The 25,969-nt window shown below is 36.9% G+C and overlaps 1 protein-coding gene, 1 non-coding gene and 1 pseudogene across 4 annotated transcripts in view; 2 read left to right on the forward strand and 1 right to left on the reverse strand.

The window, feature by feature from the left end:
- YARS1 (tyrosyl-tRNA synthetase 1) overlaps positions 1-25,969 on the forward strand; it is an 88,757-nt gene that overhangs the window by 36,704 nt on the left and 26,084 nt on the right. For all 3 annotated transcript variants that reach the window (XM_077150434.1, XM_077150432.1, XM_077150433.1), the window contains 2 exons: positions 9,766-9,895; positions 20,122-20,202. In XM_077150434.1, the coding sequence (XP_077006549.1) occupies positions 9,766-9,895; positions 20,122-20,202 (211 nt within the window). The remainder of the gene's footprint in view (positions 1-9,765; positions 9,896-20,121; positions 20,203-25,969) is intronic.
- Positions 2,732-4,850, reverse strand: LOC143674557 (cleavage and polyadenylation specificity factor subunit 6 pseudogene; annotated as a pseudogene).
- Positions 25,075-25,183, forward strand: LOC143675254 (U6 spliceosomal RNA). The gene has a single exon (XR_013171494.1). It is a non-coding gene; the product is annotated as a U6 spliceosomal RNA (small nuclear RNA).

Raw genomic sequence — 25,969 nt, forward strand, 5'->3', positions numbered from 1 at the left:
ACCAACTTTTGGTTTTGTTAATTCTCTTTGTTGCTTTTTTATTCTCCATTTCATTTTTTTTTTGTTTACTCATTTTAGAAAAATATTTTTATTGAAATATCTTCACACGCACACAGTTCATCCAAAGTATACAATCGGTGGCTCAGAATATCAACACATAGTTGTGTATTCATCAGCATAATCATTTTTAGAACATTTACATACCACAGAAAAAGAAATAAAAAGAAAAAGGAAAAAAACTCATACAGCTCATTCCCCGTACCCCTCCCTCTCATTGACCACTAGTATTGCAATCTACCCAATTTTTTTTTAACCCCTTATCCCCACCCAATTTGTATATTTTTTGTCTTTATTTTTTACTTATCTGTTCGTATCCTGGATAAAAGGATCATCAGACAAAAGGTTTTCATAATCACATGGTCACATTGTAAAAGCTATATAGTTATGCAGTCATCTTCAAGAATCAAGGTTACTGGAATACAGCTCAGTAGTTTCAAGTACTTTTCTCTAACCACTCCAGTCCACCACAAACTAAAAAAGGATATCTATATAATACATAAGAACATCCTCCAGGATAACCTCTCAACTCTGTGTGAAATCTCTCAGCCACTGAAATTTCAGTTTGCCTCATTTCTCTCTTTCCCCTTTTTGTCAAGAAGGCTTTGTCCCAGTGAATCCCCAGGAGTCATGTCCCACATTACCAGGGGGTTTTACACCCCTGGGAGTTAGGTCCCACACAGGGTCTCTATTTCATTTATTGCTTGTTCTGATCTCTGTTATTTCTTTCCTTCTGCTTGCTTTGGGATTAGTTTGCTGTTTTTTCTCTGGTTCCTACAGTTTAGGTCTTTGATTTTAGCACTTTCTTCTTTTTTAATGTAAGCACTTAGGGCTACAAATTTTCTCTCAGCACTGCCTTCATTGCATCCCATAGGTTTTGATATATTGTGTCCATGTTTTCATTTGTCTCAAGATATTTACTGATTTCCTTGTAATTTCTTAGATTATTTAAGAGTATGTTATTTAACTTCTATATATTTGTGGGTTTTCCAGTTCCGTGCCTGTTATTGATTTCCACCTTTATTCCTTTATGGTCAGAGAAGATGCTTTGTATAATTTCATTCTGTTTAAATTTATTGAAACTTGTTTTGTGACTCAACCTGTGGTCTATCTTGTAGAATGATTCACGTGCACTTGAAAAGAATGTATGTCCTGCTATCTTGGATGCAGTGTTCTATAGATCCCTTCTCTGCCTCTTATTGCAGTTTTACATTTCAAGTCTGTTTCATCCACTATTAGTGTAACTACCACAGGTCTTCTTTTGGCTACTATTTGCATGGAATCTTCTTCCAAACTTTACTTTCCATCTATTTTTATCTTTGGGTGTAAGGTATATCTCTTGCAAACAACGTATAGTTAGATCAAGCTTTTTTCTCCATTCTACCAATCTGTGTCTTTTGATTCAGGAGTTTAATTGATTAACACTCAGTTTTATTACTATAAAGTCAGTACTTCATCCATTTTGTCCTTTGGTTTTTATATGTCATATTATTATTATTTGGTCTTTCTTCTCCTTTATTGCAACCTATTTTTCTGTGCAGTTGACTTTTTGTGATCTATCTAACTGATCCTTTTCTCATTTCAGTTTCTGTTTATTTTAAAAATACTTTCTTTGTGGTTACCCTGTGGTTTATATGGTACAACCTATACCTGTGACCTACTAGTTTGAAAAGATACCAATTCAGATTCAATAGCATGCACTTTCTAAGCTCTCATATCCCTGTTTTCCCTCTTTATGTTGCTTTTGTCCCACTTTATGTTTTTCATGTCCATTATCAAGAAATAATGCCTTTTCTTTGTATTCTGTTCTTATAGGAATTAAATAATAAAGTTGTATATTGAGGATTACAGTACTGTTGTGTTTTGCATTTACCTTTTCGTTGCCCTCTCTGATAATCTTCATTTCTTCCCACTACTCCAAGCACTCTCTCCTGTCTTTCCCTTTCAACCTGTAGAACTCCCTTTAGTAATTCTTGTAGTGCAGGTCTTTTGTTGATGAATTCTCTTAGTTTCTGTTTATCTGTGAATATGTTAAATTCTCTTTCATTTTTGAAGGACAGTTTTGCTGGATAAAGAATTTGGGGCTGGTAATTTTTCCCTTTCAGCCCTTTAAATGTATCTTACCACTGCCGTATTGCTTCCATTATTTCTGATGAGAAACTGGGGCTCGGTCTTACAGAACAGTCCTTGATTGTGACAAATCACTTTTCTCTTGCTGCTTTCAGAAGTCTCTCTGTCTTTGGTATTTGACATTCTGATTAGTATGTGTCTTGGAGTAGGTCTACTAAGATTTTTTCTCTTTGGCATGTGTTGTGTTTCTTGGACATATATATTTGTCTTTTATAAGAGTTGGGGGATTTTTGGCCATTATTTCCTCAAATATTCTTTCTGTCCCCTTTCCCTTCTCTTCTTCAGGGACACCAATAATGCATATATTTGTAAGCTTTATGCTGTCACTCATATCCCTCTGAGACAGTGCTCAATTTTTTCTATTCTTTTCTCTTTCTGATTATATGATTATGATTGTCCTGTCTTCTAGTTCACTGATTCTTTCTTCTACCTATTCAAATCTGCTGCTGTATGCCTCTATTATATTTTTAATCTCTACTACTGTACCTTCCATCTCCATAATTTCTGTTTCTTTTTCTACTTTCAGATTCTTTTTTTTTTCCCCATTAAACAGTTTATTACAACACTACATCTATTGTAATCAAAGTGGTGCTGTTTACAGACATTATCATATGAACATTTTTAACAAGAACAAACTACTATAAAAACAAGCATTTACTTGACTTTTCCAATTGCTTGCACATTGTAATAACCAAATGTATATAACCAGTAATAAAGTTGCAAAAGCTATAACTTTTTAAATCACACAGGTTTCCTTCAAATAAAACAGTTAAGCAACATAAAAAGTAAAAGTAGAGCTACTGGTTACCATTTATGCAGATTTGCTTTATTCAGATCTATTCCTGTTCATTTTATCCATGAATCCTTACAGGTTCAGTTCAATCACAAGAAGCAATCTGCTGGACAAGCGTCATTTTTCCCCCATGAAGACTGTTTTGTCTTGGAAGGTGTTCCTCTTCCTTCGGCTTCTTCTCTTAACGATGGCGATACTCGCGCTCCCGGTCACGTTCTCGGTCACGGTCTCGGTCACGGTCTCGGTGTCTCTCTCGTTCTCTGCTTCTCTCTCTATAATAATCATCATGGCGGTCTCTACTACGGGATTTATGACACCGACTTTTTTCTCGTGATCTACTATGGTCCCTCTCTCTTGATCGTTCACGTCTGGATCCAGAACCGTAAGATTTAGACTCAATTCCATGAAGGCAGTCTTGCAAAGAGCTAATAAGAACTTTGCAACGATCATCAGCAGACACTTTGGATTGTTTAATTAAGGAAATTGCAGTTACCAATGTCTCAATAGCACTCCCATAATCACCAGCACTAGCATCAGACACAGCTCTTGAAATGGCACTGCTCGAGATTGCCCTATTTCTATTCATGATTTCTTCAAACTCAGCTTCACTCAATGGTGTTCTTGCAGTATCCATTTCCCTTCCAGGGGGCCCATAGTCACCCCTATCATATGGTGGAGGTCGGCCATATGGGTCTGCTGGCGGTGGACCCCGGCTATCTGATGTGGGCATGCCACTGTTAGTTGGTGGAGGAAAAAAAGCCGGGTTCACATGTGGAGCTGGAGGTGGGGCACCTGGAGGTGGTCCAGGAAGATGTGGAGGAGGAGCAAGTGTAAGGGGTGGCCCAAGAGGACCAGGTGGGCGAGGTGGAAAGGGGCCTGGTGGTGGAGGTGGTCCCTGTTGTGGAGGTGGTGGCCCAGGAGGGGGCCCGTAGCCTGGAACTGGAGGTGGAGGACCAGGTGGAAGCGGACCCAATGGAGGCTGCCCAAAAGGTTGTCCAGGAAAAAGAACTGGTGGTGGAGGGCGATCTCCTCGATTAGGAGGCCCAGCTAGTGGAGGAGGCAGAACCTGACCAGGAGGTGGAGGGCCTGGTGGGCCTGGTGGGCCTGGAGGACCTAAAGGGGGACGTGGTGGAGTCTGTCCAGCTGGAAAAGGTGGGGGTGGCCCTCCTGGTCCTGCTGGCCCAGGAAATCTGTCCCCACCGGGAACAGCCCCTGGAAAACGGCCCCGTCCTCTACCACCTTGTGGAAATGCTGCACGTGAACTGCCTCCTGGAGGACCAGCTTTACCTTCCCCAGACATCTGTCCTGACTGTGTAGTTTTCCTGGACTGCATTTCAAATTGACTCAGGAACTGTTTATTGCATGGAGTTACAACAGGATTCTGACCATGCAGTTCTCTTTTAGGTAACAGATCCATTAACTTTTTTGAAGATGCTTCAGATCCAACACCAACAAGGGCAAACCCTTTGGACTGGCCGTTTGCCCGATTTTCAAAGAATTTTATCTCCAAAATATCATTTACTCCCAAAGAATGAACTGCTTCAGTTAAGTCTTCATCTGTTGTCCACCATGTTAGATTTCCAATATATAACGCAATTCTCTTTCCAGTATATGTATAGACAACATTTGGTGCTGCTCCTTTACCCACATCATCACCAACAGTTGGTGGGAGAGTATCCATATAATCACGGTCTTCAGGGGCATCTCCATTATTTGCAGATGGAGAGATGACATCATCATACAGATCTATCTGATCATGCCCACCATATTCAGCTTCCTGGTTGAACTCTTCGCCCACATCCGCATAAATGTCTATATGGTCCACACCGTCCGCCATCTTCCTTTGGGCTCTGCCGCCGCCGCCTCCTGCAGGTCTCTCAGATTCTTTTTTATGCTCACACATTTTCTTCTTAATATCCTTTATCTCTTCATACATATTTTCCTTCATTTCCTTAAATTGATTTAGATTTGTTTGAACTTCTTTCATTAGTTGTTCCAAATTCTCTGTTTCCTCTGAGGTTTTAATTTGTTCTTTTTGAGCCATATCTTCCTGTTTCTTAGTATGGTTTGTAATTTTTTTTGCTGATGTCTAGGCATCTGATTATCTTGATGAATTAACTCCGAAGGTCAATTTCTCCCTGTTGTCTAGGGTTTATTGTTACTGGGTTTTGTGTTAAGGTTCTTCTCTGACATTTGGTCTAACTTACTTAGGAGCTTTAGAATAGCCTGAGTTTAACTGATCAGATTTTCTATGCTCCTCTTTATTTGATTCTTGCCCTGGATGCAATTTTTAAGTTTGCATTTTTTGTGTAATTGTTTCACTTCCACGAGGAAGCTTCCTTTCCTCTGCTCCTCTGGAAACTTGATCTGTTCTGTTTACTTTTGTGCAAAATATTCTCCCCAGCTCCTATAATTTGTTTAACTCCTTTTCTGTCTTAGTGCCCTGTTTTCTATAAACTTTTCAGTTCAGTTTAACTTCCCCCTTTTTTTCTCCTCTGTGAGGCTTTTCTGCCTCTAGTTTCTTCTCCATTAGAGTATCCCATCCTGAGGAAGACCAGATGGTGTCAATCCAGAAAGGTGGTCTTTTTTCTGCAGAAAAGTCTGTTTTGCATGTAGATGGTCCAGCTGACAGAAACTGTATGGAGTGAGTGTACCACTTGGCAGCAGCCAGGGTCTCTCTCTATTTTTGTCTTTTATCCTTCTTGGGACCCTGTTGTATACAACACTCCTTGATGGCTTATGTTCTGCCTTGGCTCTCTGTGGACTTGGGTCCCTATGCCTGAATATGCATGGAGCTCTAATTCATTGCTATAAGTTGCTTATAGTCCATGTCCCTGGTGGGAGGGAGGGATCTGGGAGTTGCCTGTGAGCAACTCCCGAGCTGCGCAGGACTGAGTGAGGTGGAAGGAAGAGGCTCTGCGGGTCGAGGTCGATGTTTCCTCCTTGATATTTTTCTCTTTATTTGAGTCAGCATTTGTGGGGTCCTTCTCCACTCTCTGCTGTCTTCCAGAGTTCTAATCAAGTTTTATTCGCTGATTAGAAGAAGACATCAGGGGATGTCTCATGTTGCCATGTTGATGATGACTCCTCCCTCATTTTTGAAAGTCAGTTTTGCCAAATATAGAATTCTTGGCTAGCACATTTTTACTTTCAGCTCTGTAAGTATATCATGCTACTTCCTTGCCTCTGTGATTTCCAGTGAGAAATTGGCATTGAATCCTATTGAGTCTCCCTTGTATGCAACATGTTGCTTCTCTCTTCTGACTTTCAGAATTCTCTTTATCTTTGGCATTTGACAATTTGATTATAGTATGCCACGGCATGGGTCTCTTTGGCTTTATCCTGTTTGGAGTACATTGAGGATCTTGAATGTGTAGAGTCATGTCTTTTGTTAAATTGGGGAAGTTTTCAGCCATTATTTCCTTCAATACTCTCTCTGCCCCTTTCTCTCTTTCTTCTCCTTCTGGTGCTCTTACAGTGCCATATATTGACACAGTTGATGGTGTCCCACAGTTTCCTCAGGCTCTCTTCACTTTTCTTCATTCTTTTCTCTTTTTGTTCCTTAGACTGAATGATTTCAATTGCCTTATCTTCAGGTTCACTGATTCATTCTTTTGTCAGCTCCAATCTGCTCCAGAAGATTTTTAATTTCTAGTACTGTGGTCTTCACCTCTGTTTGGTTCTTTTTCGTAATTTCCTTCTTGATGTTGATATTCTCTTTGTGCTCATCTGTTGTTTTCCTGATTTCCTTTAGTTCTTTGTCTGTGTTTTCCTTTAGCCTTTTGAGAATATTTAGGACCATTAGCTGGCTCTGGCTAAGCGGATAAGGGGTGGGGAAGGGGCCAGTCAGGGCACCAGAACATACTCCCGCTTTTAAGTAATCTTTTTCTTGATTCCAAGCTCGCAGTCTTGATTCAGGACTGAAGTCCTTTAACTGTTTTCTAGAACTTTTTTTCTGCCAGTTCTTGCTGGTTGTTCAAAGCTTGTGGGGGATGGAGCCCTGAATCATCTCTTACCACCATCTTCAGGGGGGCAGGGTCTCTTTTAATCATTTTTCAGGGTGCCATTCAGTGGCAATATTCATAATGTTGGGCGGGCCCGGTGGCTCAGCAGGCAAGAATGCTTGCCTGCCATGCCAGAGGACCCGGGTTCAATTCCCGGTGCCTGCCTATGTTAAAAAATATATATATATTCACAATATTGTATAAGCATCACCACTATCTACTTCCAGAACTTTTCATCATCCCTCACAGAAATTCTGTACTTATTAAGCAGTGGTTTTTTTATCAAGCTTCAGGCCTCTGAAGACGGGACTGTGTGCAAAGCAAGAATTGAATCAAGCTGTTCACCATTTTTGAGGTGCTATGTTCCTCATATTACCAAAAGAAAAGACATGAGCTGTAAAATGCTAAGAAATAACACCCATTAAAAGAGAGAAATAAATTATTAAAACAAAAAGAGGCAGAATGAAACATGAACATATAAAAATGAAAAAGAATCATTTAAAAATCTTGGAAATGAAAATTTTAGTCATTAAAATAAAAACAAATAATCTTTAAAGGATGGGATCAACTCCAGACCAGACACATTTAAAAATAAAATTAGAGATTCGAAGCATAGTACTAAGAAATTCATCCAGAATGCAGCCCAGAGAAGATGGACCAAAAACGTGAGGTCAGTTTAGATGTGGATAAGAACATTTGTTTCCAGTAGTCTGGCAGAAAAAGATTGTGATACCAAAACCTGATGAGAACAGTGTGATGAAGGAAATTTACAGGCCATCCACGCAAGGCAAATAGTCATTCTTGAAGTAATGAATCTTAATGAAAAATGTATAACATCTTTATCAAAAAATTAGAAAATTTTATCAATAGTTATTAAAGACATAGATCTATGGGGAGATATTCCTCATTTATAAATTTGAAGACTCAGTATTATTAAGATAGCAGTTCTCTCCAAATTGGTTCATAGAGTAAACGTGATTTCCCATAAAATCATAATAAGTTTTTATTTTAAACATTGATGAGCTGATTTTTAAATTTGTGTGGAAAAAAGTGCTGCAAATATCCAAGAAACTCCTGGAGAAGAATGAGGTGGAGAAGTTTGTCTTAGCAGATATCAAGAATTATTATAAAGTTATAAATGGTTTTGCTCTGCATTTCCCTGATTACCAAGGTGGTTGAGCATCTTTTCATGTCTTTATTGGCCATTTAGGTTTCCTTTTCTGTTAATTTCCTATGCAAATGTTTTTACCTATTTCCTATTTTTATTTTAGGAATTCCTGGTATATTCTGGATACCAAACCCTTTGTCGTTTCAGAATATGTAACGACATAGGGTTAGATAATTAGCCAGTGGAACAAAATAGCGAGTTTTAAGATAGATCCTCACAAACTTTGGAAACTTGATTCATGACAGAGCCAGCACTGCCTATCAGTAGAGAAAGAATGAACTTTTTAAGGAAAAAAAAAAATAATGCAGAGACAATTCGTTATCCAGATGAGAAAAAAAAAAAAAAGATCCCCTAATTCCAAGTGAACTGAAAATTTAATCAGAAAGGCCAAATTATAAAACACTTAAAAGACATTTTATGAAACTATCTTTATCATTTCAGGGTAGGGAAAGTTAAACAAGACACTAAAAGCGTAAATCAAGGAAAAGATTAATGAATTCAACTACTTTAAAATTAAGACCTTTGGCTTATCGAAAGCAGAGTAAAGTAAAAAGTCAAGCTATAACTGGGAGAAGATATATAACACATATAACTGGCAAAGGATTAATATCCAGTATTATATTTTAAAAACTGAAAAGTTAGTTTTATTTTAATGAGTCAATCTGATAGAAAAAGATTTCACTGAAGAAAAAAAATGAGCAGTAAGCTTGTAGAAAGATGTTGCACCACCTTGGTTATTAAGAAAAGAAATGTAGATTAAAATCACAGAGAGAAACTGTTCCATTCTCATCAGATTGGCAAAAGTTTTAAATAATAACAATGTTTAGTAAAAAAGACTGATAAAAATCACTTTGAAAAATAATTTGGCATTCTCCAGTAAAGTTCAAAATGAAAATTCCCTGTGTGATCTGGAAATTGTACTCGCAGGGACGTATTAAGAAACTCACACATGTATACTAGGACACACAAACAAGAATATTTACAGCACATTGTTTAGCGATATAAATATAGCATAAAACTGCAAAGAAACATAAAAAGTCAGGATGGTCGTTACTCTGAAGGAGAAGGAAGTGGGATAAAATCGAGGAGGGGCTCACAGGAGCTTCAGAAATAGTTGTTAGTCCTTTTCCTTAAACTGCGTGATGTTCTCAATATTCGTTATCCTTACATATATTGAAATGAAGGGAAAAAAAGCTTGGAAGATAGATTGAGAATTTCTAACATTTATCTAATATCATTCCAAAAGGAGGGAATGAAAGGGAATGGCAGAGAAGTGGTATTTGAAGGAATGCAGCTGAAAGTTTTCCAGAAGTGAAGAGAAAGATTAATTCCAGCCATCTTTTTAAAGGCAAAACATTAAAATAAAATGACATTTTGAGTGAGAGGATGGATTTCTCACATTTTAGAAGCCACCTGGTAGTACTCCCTTTGAGGGTTCTAGGATTGGAGGAGCAAATTGGGACTTATGCCTTCTAGCTCTTGGAAAAAGAAAGTACGTCCCCACATGGCAGCTTTTACCAGACTAAAGCAACATTAATGTGCTTCGGGATTGCCCTGGAAAACTGAGGCCTGAGCCCAGTCTAACAGCTGTCCCCTTTTCCTTTCCTCTTCAGAGAGTACACGCTAGATGTGTACAGACTGTCCTCCGTGGTCACCCAGCATGACGCCAAGAAAGCTGGAGCGGAGGTGGTAAAGCAGGTGGAACACCCACTGCTGAGCGGCCTGCTCTACCCTGGGCTGCAGGTACGTAAGGGAGATGGAGTGGCCCCAGGTACCTTTTCTGCCGGTCACGAACCTCCCTCTCAGCTCCTACTGAACTGACACTGCTTCTCTGTCATGCCGTAGGTCTTCCTTCTTGCCTCCCTCTCACTATCCACCCCCACTGCCCCTCGCTGGGATGCTTTTTTACTTCTTCACTTTTGCATCCTCCCTCCCTGTCTGTCCCTTCAGACATTGCTCGTCCCAGACATCTTCTTTAGGGCAACCGTCATCCCTTAGGTGAAGAAGATAAGTTTTTTCTTTAGGGCATCCATAACCCCTTAAATGAAGACAATAACATTTCAAAGTAATGTGTGAAAATGAATTTCAGGCATGATTTTGTTTTCCATGAAATAAAACAAATGCTTCATATGCCATGTGTGTTGATGCATTTGCATGAGCAAGGAAGAGGATGGAAACATACAAGCCATGCTGTTAATGCTGGTTTGCCTCAAGGAGGGAGGATGAGAATGTGGGTAGACTTAACTTTTTCTTTGTATGTTCTGTAGTGTTTGCTATATTACAGCTAGCATGGATTCCTTAATCATTAAAATGACAATTATTATAATAATAAAATGAAGAAGAAATTGAAGAGAAAATAAAGTTTTTTCATTATCTCAAAATGACTTTTCCCAAGGTTAAACTTGGAGTCATTCTAGGTCTGCCTGTCCAATATGGTAGCCCCTAGTCTAGTCAAATGTGTTTATTAAAATTAAATGAAATTAAAAATTCAGTCCCTCGGTCACACTGCATTTCAAGTGTTCACTAGTGCTTCATGTACTGAATAGCAAAGATTTAGAACATGTTCATTGCAGAAAGTTCTTTTGGACAGTGTTTGTTCTGGATTCTTCCTGCTTGTTCACGTCTCTCTTCCTCCACTCTACTTCTTCCTTTTACCCCCATCCAACCTAATTAATTCCAAATCTTATCAATTCTGCCTCTCAAAAATCTCTCTCAAAATAAAGTGTCAATGGCTTAGAGATTCCAAATAGAGTCGAGAGGTTATCCTGGAGGTTATTCTTACAAATTAAGCAGATATCACCTTGTTAGTCAAGATGTATGGAGAGGCTGGAGGGAACTGCCTAAAAATGTACAGCTGTGTTCCAGTAGCCATGTTTCTTGAAAATGATTCTGTAATGATGCAGCTTTCACATTGTGACTGTGTGATCAGACTTGTGTCTGATGCTCCTTTCATCCACCTCATCAACAGACGAGTAAAACATATGCAATAAAAATAAATAATAGGGGGAACAAATGTTAAAATAAATTTAGTTTGAAATGCTAGTGATCAATGAAAGGGAGGGGTAGAGGATGGTATGTATACATTTTTTTTCTGTTTTCGTTTTCTTTCTTTTTCAAAATAGATGCAAATGTTCTAAGAAATGATTATGATGATGAATATGCAACTATGTGATGATATTGTGAATTACTGATTATAGATGTAGAACGGAATGATCATAAGTTAAGAATGTTTGTGGTAGTTTGTTGTTATATTTTTTTAATTAATTTTAAAATTTTTTTTAAAATACCAAAAAACACCAAACAAACACAAACATTCTTAACTTTTGATCATTCCATTCTACATATATAATCAGTAATTCACAATATCATCACATAGTTGCATATTCATCATCATGTTCATTTCTTGGAACATTTGCATCTATTCAGAAAAAGAAATAAAAGGACAACAGAAAAAAATTCATACATACCATCCTCTTTATCCCTCCCTTTCATTGATTACTAGCATTTCAAACTAAATTTATTTTAACATTTGTTCCCCCATTATTTATTTTTATTCCATATGTTTTACTCCTCTGTTGATAAGGTAGATAAAAGGAGCATGAGATACAAGATTTTCACAATCACACAGTCACATTGTGAAAGCTATATCATTACACAATCATCTTCAAGAAACATGGCTATTGGAACACAGCTCTACATTTTCAGGCAGTTCCCTCCAGCCTCTCCATTACATCTTGACTAACAAGGTGATGCCTATTTAATGGTTAAGAATAACCTCCAGTTGAGGAAAAAAAACGAAGCTGGAGGTCCCACGCTGCCGGACTTTAAGGCATATTATGAAGCCACAGTGGTCAAAACAGCATGGTACTGGCATAAAGATAGATATATCGACCAATGGAATCGAATAGAGTGCTTAGATATAGACCCTCTCATCTATGGACATTTGATCTTTGATAAGGCAGTCAAGCCAACTCACCTGAGACAGAACAGTCTCTTCAATAAATGGTGCCTACAGAACTGGATATCCATATGCAAAAGAATGAAAGAGGACCTGTATCTCACACCCTATACAAAAGTTAACTCAAAATGGATCAAATATCTAAACATTAGGTCTAAGACCATAAAACAGTTAGAGGAAAATGTAGGGAGATATCTTATGAATCTTATAATTAGAGGCGGTTTTATGGACCTTAAACCTAAAACAAGAGCACTGAAAGAAATAAATACATGGGAGCTCCTCAGAATTAAACACTTTTGTGCATCAAAGAACTTCATCAAGAAAGTAGAAAGACAGCCTACACAATGGGAAACAATATTGGAAACGACATATCAGATAAAGGTCTAGTATCCAGAATTTATAAAGAGATGGTTCAACTCAACAACAAAAAGACAGCCAAACCAATTACAAAATGGGAAAAAGACTTGAACAGACACCTCTCAGAAGAGGAAATACAAATGGCCAAAAGGCACATGAAGAGATGCTCAATGTCCCTGGCCATTAGAGAAATGCAAATCAAAACCACAATGAGATATCATCTAACACCCACCAGAATGGCCATTATCAACAAAACAAAAAATGACAAGTGCTGGAGAGAATGTGGAGAAAGAGGCACACTTATCCACTGTTGGTGGGAATGTCAAATGGTGCAACCACTGTGGAAGGCAGTTTGGCAGTTCCTCAAAAAGCGGAATATAGAATTGCCATACAACCCAGAAATACCATTGCTAGGTATCTACTCAGAGGACTTAAGGGCAAAGACACGAACGGACATTTGCACACCAATGTTTATAGCAGCATTATTTACAATTGCAAAGAGATGGAAACAGCCAAAATGTCCATCAACAGACGAGTGGCTAAACAAACTGTGGTATATACATACGATGGAATATTATGCAGCTTTAAGACAGAATAAACTTATGAAGCATGTAATAACATGGATGGACCTAGAGAACATTATGCTGAGTGAGACTAGCCAAAAACTAAAGGACAAATACTGTATGGTCCCACTGATGTGAACCAACACTAGAGAAAAAACTTGGAATATGTCATTGGTAACAGAGACCATCAGGAGATAGAAATAGGGTAAGATAATGGGTAATTGGAGCTGAAGGAATACAGACTGTGCAACAGGACTGGATACAAAAACTCAAAAGTGGACAGCATGATACTACCTAATTGTAACGTAATTATGTTAAAACACTGAATGAAGCTGCATCTGAGCTATAGTTTTTGTTTGTTTGTTTGTTTTTTATTTTTTATATATTTTTGTATTTTTTATTTTTTTCTCTATATTATCATTTTATTTCTTTTTCTGTTGTCTTGCTATTTCTTTTTCTAAATCAATGCAATTGTACTAATGATGATCATACATCTATGTGATGATATTAAGAATTACTGATTGCATATGTAGAATGGAATGATTTCTAAATGTTGTGTTAGTTAATTTTTTTTTTAATTAATAAAAAAAAAAAAAAAGAATAACCTCCAGGATTACCTCTGTTTGGAATCTCTCAGCCATTGACACTTTATTTTTTCTCATTTCACTCTTTCCCCCTTTTGGTCGAGAAGGTTTTCTCAATCCCTTGATGCTGAGTCTCAGCTCATTCTAGGATTTCTGTCCCACATTGCCAGGAAGGTTCACATCCCTGGGAGTCATGTCCCACGTAGACAGGGGGAGGGCAGTGAGTTTGCTTGTCATGTTGGCTGGAGAGAGAGGCCACATCTGAGCAACAAAAGAGGCTCTCTTGGGGGTGACTCTTAGGCCAAATTTTAAGTAGGCTTGACCTATCCTTTGTGGGGCTAAGTTTCATATGAACAACCCCCAAGATTGGGGGCTCAGCCTATATCTTTGGTTGTCTGCACTGCTTGTGAGAATATCAAGAATTCAACTGGGGGAAAGTTAAATTTTCCCCCTTTCTCACCATTCCCCGAAGGACACTTTGCAAATACTTTTTTATTCACTGTTCATATCACTCTGGGGTTTATCAGGGCATCATTCTGGACAAACCAACAAAACTTCATGTCCTACTCAAGGTTCCATGTACTTATGGTATTCAATTAAGCTGTCTACGTGAGTTACATTAGGAAATGCACTAGTCAAAATATAAATTTGTACCAAATTTTTGCTTTAGTCTCACCCACAAGTTAAAATTTTGAAATATTAATTACCATCTATTTTCAGCACCCTGCAGTAATGACATTCCTTTGTTCTTCCTCATGCAAAAACATTTTTAAAATTTGTACATTTAGTCACTATCATTATACACTCTAGGCATTCCTAGATTATACCATCTCAGTCTTTATTGTCTATCTTTCTTTCTGATTTCATTTGTGCCCCCAGCCCTCCTCCATCATTCTCACATGCAGCTTCATTCAGTGTTTTAACATGATTGTATTACAATTAGGAAGTATTGTGCTGTCCATTTCTGAGTTTTTACATTCAGTCCTGTTGCACAACCTATATCCCTTCAGCTCCAATTACCTAATATCTTACCCTAGTTCTATCTCCTGATGGTCTCTGTTACCAATGAAATTCTCCAAGTTTATTCACTAATGTCAGTTCATATCAGTGAGACCATATAGTATTTGTCCTTTTGTTTCTCCTAATCTCACTCAGCATAATGTCCTTAAGGTCCATCCATGTTGTTACATACTTCATAACTTTATTCTGTCTTACAGCTGCATAATATTCCATCATGTGTGTATACCACAGTTTGTTTAGCCACTCATCTGTTGGTGAACATTTTGGCTGTTTTCATGTCTTTGCAGTTGTAAATAATGCTGTAATAAACATTGGTGTGCAAATGTCTGTTTGTGTCCCTGTCCTCATGTCCTCTGAGTAGATACCTAGCAATGGTATTGCCGGGTCATATGGCAATTCTATATTCAGCTTTTTGAGGAACCGCCAAACTGCCTTCCACAGTGGTTGTACCATTTAACATTCCCACCAACAGTGGATGAGTGTGCCTCTTTCTCCACATCCTCTCCAGCATTTGTTATTTGCTTTTTTATTGATAATGGCCATTCTGGTGGGTGTGAGATGATATCTCATTGTGGTTTTGATTTGCATTTCTCTAATGGCCAGGGAAGTTGAACATCTCTTCATGTGCCTTTTGGCCATTTGTATTTCCTCTTCTGGGAAGTGTCTGTTCAAGTCTTTTGCCCATTTTGTAATTGGGTTGAGTGTCTTTTTGTTGTTGAGTTGAACAATCTCTTTATAAATTCCGGATACTAGACCTTTATCTGATATATCGTTTCCAAATATTGTCTCCCATTGTGTAGGCTGTCTTTTTACTTTCTTGATGAAATTCTTTGATGTGTAAAAGTGTTTAATTTTGAGGAGTTCCCATTTATTTATTTCTTTCTTCAATGCCCTTGCTTTGGGTGTAAGGTCTAGGAAACCACCTCCTAGTATAAGATTTATAAGATATTTCCCTACATTTTCTTCTAGCAGTTTTATGGTTTTCAATCTAATGTTTAGGTCTTTGATCCATTTTGAGTTAATTTTTGTATAGGGTGTGAGGTATGGGTCCTCTTTCATTCTTTTACATATGGATATCCAGTTCTGTAGGCACCATTTATTGAAGAGACTGCTCTGTCCCAGGTGAGTTGGCTTGACTGCCTTATCAGATCAGTTGTCTATATATGAGAGGGTCTATATCTGAACACTCTATTTGATTCCATTGGTCAGTATAACTATCTTTATGCCAGTACCACGCTGTTTTGACCACTGTAGCTTCATAATATGCCTTAAAGTCAGGTAGCATGAGACCTCTGACTTCATTTTTTTCTCAGGATACTTTTAGCTATTTGGGACACCCTGCCCTTCCAGATAAATTTGCTTATTGGTTTTTCTATTTTTGAAAAGTAAGTTTTTGGGATTTTAATTGATATTGTATTTAATCTGTAAATCAATTTATGTAGAATTGACATCTTAACTATATTTAGTCTTCCAATCTGTGAACATGATATGCCCTTCCATCTATTTAGGTCTTCTGTGATTTCTTTTAACAATTTCTTGTAGTTTTCTTTGTATATGTCTTTTGTCTCTTTAGTTAAATTTATTCCTAAATATTTTATTCTTTTGGTTGCAATTGTAAATGGAATTCTTTTCTTGATTTCCTCTTCAGAGTGTTCATTACTAGTATATAGAAACACTATAGATTTTTGAGTATTGATCTTGTAACCTGCCACTTTGCTGTACTCATTTATTAGCTCTAGTAGTTTTGCTGTGGATTTTTGGGGGTTTTTGATGTATAATATCATGTCATCTGCAAACAGTGAGAGTTTTACTTCTTCCTTTCCAGTTTTGATGCCTTGTGTTTCTTTTTCTTGTCTAATTGCTCTGACTAGAACTTCCAACACAATGTTGAATAACAATGGTGATAGTGGGCATCCTTGTCTTGTTCCTGATCTTAGGGGGAAAATTTTCAGTTTTTCCCCATTGAGGATGATGTTGGCTGTGGGGTTTTCATATATTCCCTTTATCATTTTGAGGAAAATCCCTTCTATTCCTATCCTTTGAAGTGTTTTCAACAGGAAAGGATGTTGAATTTTGTCAAATGCCTTCTCTGCATCAATCGAGATGATCATGTGGTTTGTTTGCTCTGATTTGTTGATATGGTGTATTATATTAATTGATTTTCTTATGTTGAACAGTCCTTACACACCTACTTGGTTATGGTGTATAATTCATTTAAAGTGCTGCTGGATTCAATTTGAAAATATTTTGTTGGGGATTTTTGCATCTATATTCATTAGAGAGGAGATTGATCCGTAGTTTTCTTTTTTTGTAATATCTTTGTCTGGCTTTGGTATGAGGGTGATGTTGGCTTCGTAGAATGAGTTAGGTAGCTTTCCCTCCTCTCTGTTTTTTTTGAAGAGTTTGAGCAGGATTAGTACTAATGTTTCTGGAATGTTTGGTAGAATTCACATGTGAAGCCATCTGGTCCTGGACTTTCCTTTTTGGGAAGCTTCTTAATGATTGATTCAGTTTCTTTACTTGTGATTGGTTTGTTCAGGTCGTCTGTTTCTTCTCGAGTCAAAGTTGGTTGTTCATGCCTTTCTAGGTTGAAAGTTGTCCATTTCATCTACATTGTCGTATTTATTAGCATAAAGTTGTTCAAAGTATCCTGTCATTACTTCCTTTATTTCTGTGGGGTCAGTGGTTATGTCTCCTCTTCCATTTCTGATCTTACTTATTTGCATCCTCTCTCTTCTTCTTGTCAATCTTGCTAGGGGTCCATCAATCTTATTGATTTTCTTATAGAACCAGCTTCTGGTTTTATTGATTTTCTCAATTGTTTTCATGTTCTCAATTTCATTTATTTCTGCTCTAATCTTTATTTCTTTCCTTTTGCTTGCTTTGGGATTAGTTTGCTGTTCTTTCTCTAGTTTTTCCAAGTGGACAGTTAATTCCTCAGTCTTTGCCCTTTCTTCTTCTTTGATATAGGCACATAGGGCAATAAATTTCCCTCTTAGCACTGCCTTTGCTGCCTCCCATAAGTTTTGATATGTTGTGTTTTCATTTTCATTTGCCTTGAGATATTTACTGATTTCTCTTGTAATTTCTTCCTTGACCTACTGGTTGTTTAAGAGTGTGTTGTTGAGCCTCCACATATTTGTGAATTTCCTGGCACTCAGCCTATTATTGATTTCCAACTTCATTCCCTTATGACCTGAGAAAGTGTTTTGTATGATTTCAATCTTTTTAAATTTATTGAGACTTGCTTTGTGACCCAGCATATGGTCTATCCTTGAGAATGATCCATGTGCACTTGAGAAAAAGGTGTATCCTGCTGTTGTGGGGTGTAATGTTCTATAAATGTCTGTTAAGTCTAGCTCATTTATTGTGTTATTCAAATTCTCTGTTTCTTTATTGATCCTCTGTCTGGATGTTCTGTCCATTGATGAGAGTGGGGAATTGAAGTCTCCAACTATTACGATAGATGTGTCTATTTCTCTTTTGAGTGTTTTCAGTGTTTGCTGCATGTGTTTTGGAGCATTCTGGCTCGGTGCATAAATATTTATGATTGTTATGTCTTCTTGTTGAATTGTTCCTTTTATTAATACATAGTGTCCTTCTTTGTCTCTTTTAACTGTTTTACATTTGAAGTCTAATTTTTGGATATTAGTGTAGCTACTCCTGTTTTATTTATTCTTTTTTAATTTTAATTATTAAAAAAATCTCTAGTTCATTCTTGCTCTGCATCCCCACTACCATGGTTCCTCATCGTCTTTCATCCTCATACAGCCTTCCAACAGTTTTCCCTGTCTCCAGCCCACAGGTCCACGGTCCTGTTTCTCCCCTCCTTAAAACCATTTACTGGGCAGAATAAAACTAGCACACTATCATGACATTTGGTGTCCTTAACTACTTTTCTGATCTCATCATTCACTACTCCCCATTTCTCTTAAAGTTTGTGCTTGTACTGACCAAAATCACTTATATTTCCCCTAAATGCTTCACACTTCTGCGCTGTCTTACGTTCCATTTCCTCTGCACCTGGAAACATCTATGTATTGTTCAAAACCCAGAAACTGATTCTAGAAAGTCTTCCCAAATAACCATCTGATCATTTCTTCCTTTGTGTTAGCACTGTTTCTGGTATGCACATCTGAAGTAGCCTTTATCACACTGTATTTCAATTATCTGTTTATGTGTCTCTCTCCCCAACTGGCTAAGCAGGCTTCTTGAAGCCAGAGTCTGGGTCTGATTCATCTCTGCAACCACAGGTCTGACACGTAGTGTTTCTTCACCAGTTGAGTCTTGCCTTTTGTCTGAGCTCCTATACTACTTACGTCTCTATGCCACTTTTTGGCATCTGTCATTGGGTGCCTTATTCAGTGGGGTACTTTTTTTTAATTTATTTATATATTTATTAAACATAACAACGTACAGACACAAACATTCTTACCATATGATCATTCATTGTTGATATATAATTAATAACTCACAATATCATCACATAATTGTATATTCATCACCGTAATCATTTCTTAGAACATTTGCATCAATTCAGAAACAGAAATAAAAAGAAAACAGAAAAAATTCATGTATACCATGAATTTTTCATTCCTTACCCCTCCCTCTCATAGAACAGTAGCATTTCAATCGACTAAATTTATTTTAACATTTGTTTCCACCTATTATTTTTTATTTTTAATCCATGTGTCTTACTCATCTGTCTATAAGGTAAATAAAAGAAGCATCAGACACAAGGTTTTCACAGTCACACAGTCACATTGCAAAAGCTATATCCTTATACAATCATCTTCAAGAAACATGGCTGCTGGAACACAACTCTACATTTTCAGGCAGTTCCCTCCAGCCTCTCCATTACACCTTAACTAAAAATATGATGTCTCTATAATGCATAAGAATAACCTCCAGGATAACTTCTCAATTCTGTTTGGAATCTTTCAGCCATTGACCCTTTATTTTGTCTCTTTTCGCTCTTCCCCCTTTTGGTCAAGAAGGTTTTCTCAATCCCTTGATGCTGAACCCCAGCTCATTCTAGGATTTCTGTCCCATGTTGCCAGGAAGGTCCACACCCCTGGGAGTCATGTCCCACGTAGAGAGAGGGAGGGCAGTGAGTTTGCTTATCGTGTTATCTGAAAGAGAGAGTCCACATCTGAGCTACAAAAGAGGTTCTCTTGTGGGTGACTTCAGTGGGGTAGTTTTAACATGCCTGTGGTTTTGTCTTCCTCCTTCTCTCTAGTCCACACTGGGTTGTGAACTTCCTGAGGGCATAGGCTGTTCTTCCATTTGTTTCCCCCACAGCTGTTCGCTGCAGGTACTCAGCAAACGTTTCTACAGCTCTTGAGGCCAACAGGGAAGCTGAGTGCCATTTATTTGCTTCCTGGCTCTACCTTCTGAAAATCTAGTGATTATTAAAAGTTTCGTGTTTCTCAGCCCTCTATTGAAGAAATATAGTAGGAATTTATGCTCATGTTTTTCTTTCCACAGTCCTTGGATGAAGAATATTTGAAAGTAGATGCCCAATTTGGAGGTGTTGATCAGAGAAAAATTTTCACCTTTGCAGAAAAGGTTAGTGCCCTTTTTCCTATCTTGTTTCATTTGAGCCTCAGAGGTGTGCAACCAAAGTTTATCCAATTATAATGTGCTAGGTCTCGCCAATCATAACCTTACTGTATGGTAGGTATTGTTCTCTTTCTTTTATAGTTGAGAAAACTCGGGTAGAAAGAGTAAAAAAGTTGTTCAGTGTCATGCTATTTGTGACTCATCAGAAATTAATACCCAGAGCTGTCTAACTTTATAAAACCCATTCTCTTGCTACCACACCTGATGACACGAGGACACTGTCTCGGGACCTGTTGGATTTGTTTTTTTCCTAGTAATGTAGTTTCCAAGGAGAGGAACTATCCCTTGGAACCACTGTTCCTTTCCAGAGTATTTGGTCTGTATTGCCCTCGATCTTACATAAGCTGTTCATCTCTGAGATGAAGTTTTAACAGGAAATCAACACAAACCCATACTAGTTTTTTCTGAGAAAGAACTGGAATAAATTGAGAAGAGCGCTTAAGAAGTGGTTGGCCATTGTAAATCTCCCTGGCAACGTGTGGGATATTGACTCCCAGGGATGAGCCTGGCCCTGGACTGTGGGATCCACAATGCCTACCTGACCAAAAAGGGAAAAGAAATGTAACAAAATAAGGTATCAGTGATGAAGAGAGTTCAAATAGACTTGAGAGGCTATTCTGGAGATTACTCTTACACAAACTTCAGCTAAATATTCCTAATTGGTGTGGTATGTCAAGCCCCAACCAGCAGTATTTCTATAAATCCTAGAGAATACCTATGAGTCTGAGACTCTATAAATGTTTTGCCCACTAAGTTTATTTGTCAGAAACCTATAACATCCTCAGGGTTCCTAAATCAGATAAGCTCTGAAACCCAGAGTTACCAGTCTCTCCAGGAACATCAGCCAGTTGCATCTCCCTATTCCATAATGTCAGCATCCCCTTTCAACATGAAGAAGTTAGTATGGCCATTACCCAAATATCCCTAAAGAGTGGAAGAAGAATCAGATGAGAAGGAAAAGTTGTATCAGAGAAGATAGAATTTAACAAATGAGTATGATTACCTAGATGAGCTGGGACTCAACATCAAGGGATTGAGAAAACCTTCTCAACCAAAAGAGGGAAGAGAGAAATGAGACAAAATAAAGTGTCAATGGCTGAGAGATTCCAAACAGAGTCAAGAGGTTATCCTAGAGGTTATTCTTATGCATTATATAGATATCCCCTTTTTAGTTAAGTTGTAATGGAGAGGCTGGAGGGAACTGCCTGAAATGTAGAGCTGTGTTCCAGTAGCCATGTTTCTTGAAGATGATTGTTTAAGGATATAGCTTTTGCAATGTGACTGTGTGATTGTGAAAACCTTGTGTCTGATTCTTCTTTTATCTACCTTATAAACAGACAAGTAAAACATATGGATTAAAAATAAATAAGTTATAGGGGAAACAAATGTTAAAATAAATTTAATAGATTGAAATGCTAGTGATCAATGAAAGGGAGGGGTAAGGGGTATGGTATGTATGAATTTTTTTGTTTTCTTTTTATTTCTTTTTCTGAATTGATGCAAATGTTCTAAGAAATTATCATGATGATGAATATATTAAAAAAAGAATGTTCATATTATATGTTGTTTTGGTTTGATAATAAAAAATACATTTTAAAAAATTGAATATGACTACTGGAAAGAAATGGATATTTCTTTTAGTCTCAAGTGTCTTAAAGCAGCTGGAAGGAAACACCTGAAATGGTGGAACTGTAATCCATACCATACTTTGAAACTTGTTCTAAAACTACATGTTAAAATGTACTTTGAAGTTTATCGTGCTTTTTTGTATATAGGTTATATTTAACAATAAAAAATGTGTGAAAAGAAGTGGTTGTAGTTTTCAAAACTTCCCAAAACCTCATGTTTTCAAGGGTATGGAGAAAGCTCAGTTAGTGGAAATATAAATTGCTGGAGAGTGATTTAACAACCCTAAAATGTTCCTACCTTTGACCCAGTAATTCTACTTCTAGAAATTTGGCTTAAGTAAATAAATTAAAGATGTGCATGTAAAGTTATATACAAGAATATTTTAACACATTGTCAGTTAAACCAAAAATCTGGAAATTTATATTGGCAAGAAATCAGTTAAATATATTATGATAACTCTTCACAATGCAATATTAAATGGTATTGAAAGGATGGGTTTGGTATATATTTAATGAATGGGGACATGTTCACGGTGTCATTTTTTGGGTTAATCAAGTATTACGTATTCCTTTTTATTCTATTAACTTTTTAGTTGAACCTCCTTTAATTATTCTACCAGGAGGCAGCAAAATGCAGCCCATAGCCTGTTTTTATATGACTCATGAGCTAAGAATGTTTTTTACCTTTTTAAAGAGTTGTTAAAAAACTAAATATGCAACTGAGACCATATGTGACTCAAAAGCCTAAAGTATTTACTATCTGGCGCTATACAGAACAGTTTTCCCCACCTTGCCCTAGAGTTTACAACATGTATCCTTGAAATTTATTACAGTTCAAGTTAGATTTTTTTTTTACAACTTCTCAAACAATGTAAGAAGTTTTCAATAATTCTACTCTGTTTAACTCCTTTCTGCCCTTTTGTGTTATTATTGTCATATATTTTACATGAACACATATTGTAAATCCCAGAGCACATTATTATAATTGTTTTAAAATATTTTTCATATGTATTTGTCACTTGTTATCCTTTCAGTACTCCCTTTTTTTTTTAGCCTCTTATTTGGAAATAATTTTAAACTTACAGGACCGTTGCAAAAATAATTCAAAACCCATATACAGACATTCAACACACCTTCCAACCAGATACCTTGATCCACCAACTATTAATATTTTGACATATTTACTGTACCATTCTAACCATCCATCATCTATCCATTTCATCCATGAACCCACCCTTTCATCTGTCTATCTCTTTATCTACCTCTTTACATATTTTGTAAACATTTGTGAACAGGTTGTATACCTCATGCTCCTTGAACACTTGAACACTTTTTTCACGTGTATTTCTTATGAACATAGATATTCACTCATTTCACCAGCTTCAGTAGAGTTAGCAAGTTCAAGAAATTTAACATTGATGTAAAGCTTACAGTCTACATGCCAATTTTTTTCATATATGCTAATAATGTCCATTTGGGCATTTTCTCCTCTGTTGTTAGATCCTGACCAAAGATTATATATTGTGTTTAATTGTTATTGTCTCTCCTTTTTTTATTAATTGAAGAAATATATATGCAACATAACATTTCCCACTACAACCACTTCCAAGCATACAATTAATCAGTACGATTAATTACATTCAGAATTTGTGCTGCCCTCACTACCATCCATTACCCATCACTCCAAATAGAACCTGTACATCCATTGTGCATTAATCTCCCATTCCCCCGTATCCCCACCCTTGGTAACCTTTACTTTATTATCTTCTCTATGAATTTGCATATTCTAGTTATTTCATGTAAGTGAAATTATAAATATCTGTCCCTTTGTCAAAAGGGACAAAAAAGTGTCAAAAGGGACAAAAAAAATCAACTTTGAGTGCAGTTGACTTACTGCACTCAGCATAATGTCTTCAAGGTTCATCCATATCGTAGCATATATCAGAACTTCATTCCTTTTTATGGCTGAATAATATTCCATTGTAAGTATGGATATTTGATTATCCATTCGTCCTTTGATGGACATTTGGGTTGCTTTCCCTTTTTGGCTATTGTGAATAATGCTGCCCTGAACATCAGTGTACCGATATCAGAGTGCCTGCTTTCAGTTCTTTTGATATATACTTAGAAGTGGGATTGCTGAGTCATATGGTATTTCTATATTTAACTTTCTGAGAAACTACCAAACTGTTTTCTGCAGCAATGGCAACATATTACATTCCTGCCAACAATGTTTCAGGATTCTGTTTCTCCACATTCTCACCAACACTTATTTTCCATTGTTTAAAAAACCATATTAGTAGGTGTGAGGTGGTATCTCATTTGGTTTCAAATTTCGTAGCTCTAATGGCTGATGATAAGCTTGTTTTCATGTGCTTATTGACTATATGTGTACCTTCATGAAGAAGTATCTGTTCACATCCTTTGTCCACTTTTTAATCAGGTTGTTTGTCTTTTTGTTGTTGAGTTGTAGGAGTTCTTTACATAGTCTGGATTTTAAACGCTTATAGTTGTATGATTTCCAAATATTTTTTCCCTTAATGTTGAATCTCTTCACTTTCTTGATACTGTCCTTTGACATTTTAATCTCAGTGAAGTCCAATTTATCTATATTTTCTTCTGTTGCTTGTGCTTTTGGTATAAATTCTAAGAAATCATTGCCTAATATAAGATCCTGAAGATATTTCTCTATATTTTCTTCTAGGAGTTTTATAGTTTAGCTATTATATTTAGGTGGTTCATCCATTTTGCACTAAATTTTGTATATGGTGTGAGACATAAGTCGACTTTCATTCTTTTGCAGGTGGATATACAGTTTGCCTAGCACTATTTGTTTAAAAGTCTATTATTTCCCAATTGAGTGGACATGGCACCTTTGACAAAAATCAATTAGTGGGTGGGCCATGATGGCTCAGCAGGCAGAGTTCTCACCTGCCATGCCAGAGACCCGGGTTCAATTCCTGATGCCTGCCCATGTGAAAAAAAAACATCAATTAATAGGGGTGCATGGGTAGGTAGTTCAGTGTTAGAATTTTCGCCTGCCTTGTGGGAGACCTGGGTTCAATTCCTGGCCCATGCACTCCAGGGGGAGAAAAAGAACATTCAGCAAATGGTGCTGCAATAATGGGATGTTCACATGGAAAAGAATGAAATATGATCCCCTACGTCACAGCATAAAAAAAATCAATTAGTGCTTAGCTTCAGCAGCACATATACCAAAACTGGAATGATAACAGAAAAGATTAGTATGGCCCCTGCACAAGGATGACGTGCAGATTTGTAGAACTTTCAATATTTTTATGCATGATATTTCTCTAAACCCACACCTTCTCTAGTAAAAATGAATTAAGTAAATAAATGGAAAAAACTCAATTAGCCATAGATGGGTGTGTTTTTTTCTGCATTCTCTGTTCTGTTCCATTGTTCCATGTCTGTCTTTTTTGCCAGTACCACACTGTTTCGATTACTATAGCTTTTTAATAAGTTTTCCAATCAGGAAGTGTAAAAAAGTTTTTATCCAACTTTTTCTTTTTCGATATGTTTTTCGCTCTTTGGAATCCCTTGCCCTGCCAGATGAATTTCAGATTAACTTTGCCAATTCTGTGGAAAAAGGCTGTTTGGGTTTTGATTGGGATTGTGTTATGTGTAAATTGCTTTGGGTAGTATTGATGTCTTAAGGATTTTAATTCTTCCAATCCATGTCCACAATATATCTTTCCATTTATTTTTTCTTCTTTAATTTATTTCAGTAACAATCTCTAGTTTTCCACATACAAGTCCTTTACATCGCCTTTGTTAAATTTATTTGTAGATTTTTTTATTCTTTTAGTTGCTATTATAAAGGAATTATTTTCTTTGTTTCCATTTCAGATTATTCCTTATGAGTATATAGAAACACAACTGATTTATGCACATTTATCTTGTACTCCACCTCTTTGCTGATTTTTTTTTAGCTCTAGTAGCCTTCCTTTGATACAAAGGAAATCCTATATATAATAGGATGTATATTATATATACTATGTATCTATAGTTATATTATGTAAATATGTGTATATATATTATGTAATAGATACATAATTTATGTA

The sequence above is a fragment of the Tamandua tetradactyla genome, chromosome 2 (assembly GCF_023851605.1).
Source record: "Tamandua tetradactyla isolate mTamTet1 chromosome 2, mTamTet1.pri, whole genome shotgun sequence".
Classification (NCBI taxonomy): Eukaryota; Metazoa; Chordata; class Mammalia; order Pilosa; family Myrmecophagidae; genus Tamandua; species Tamandua tetradactyla.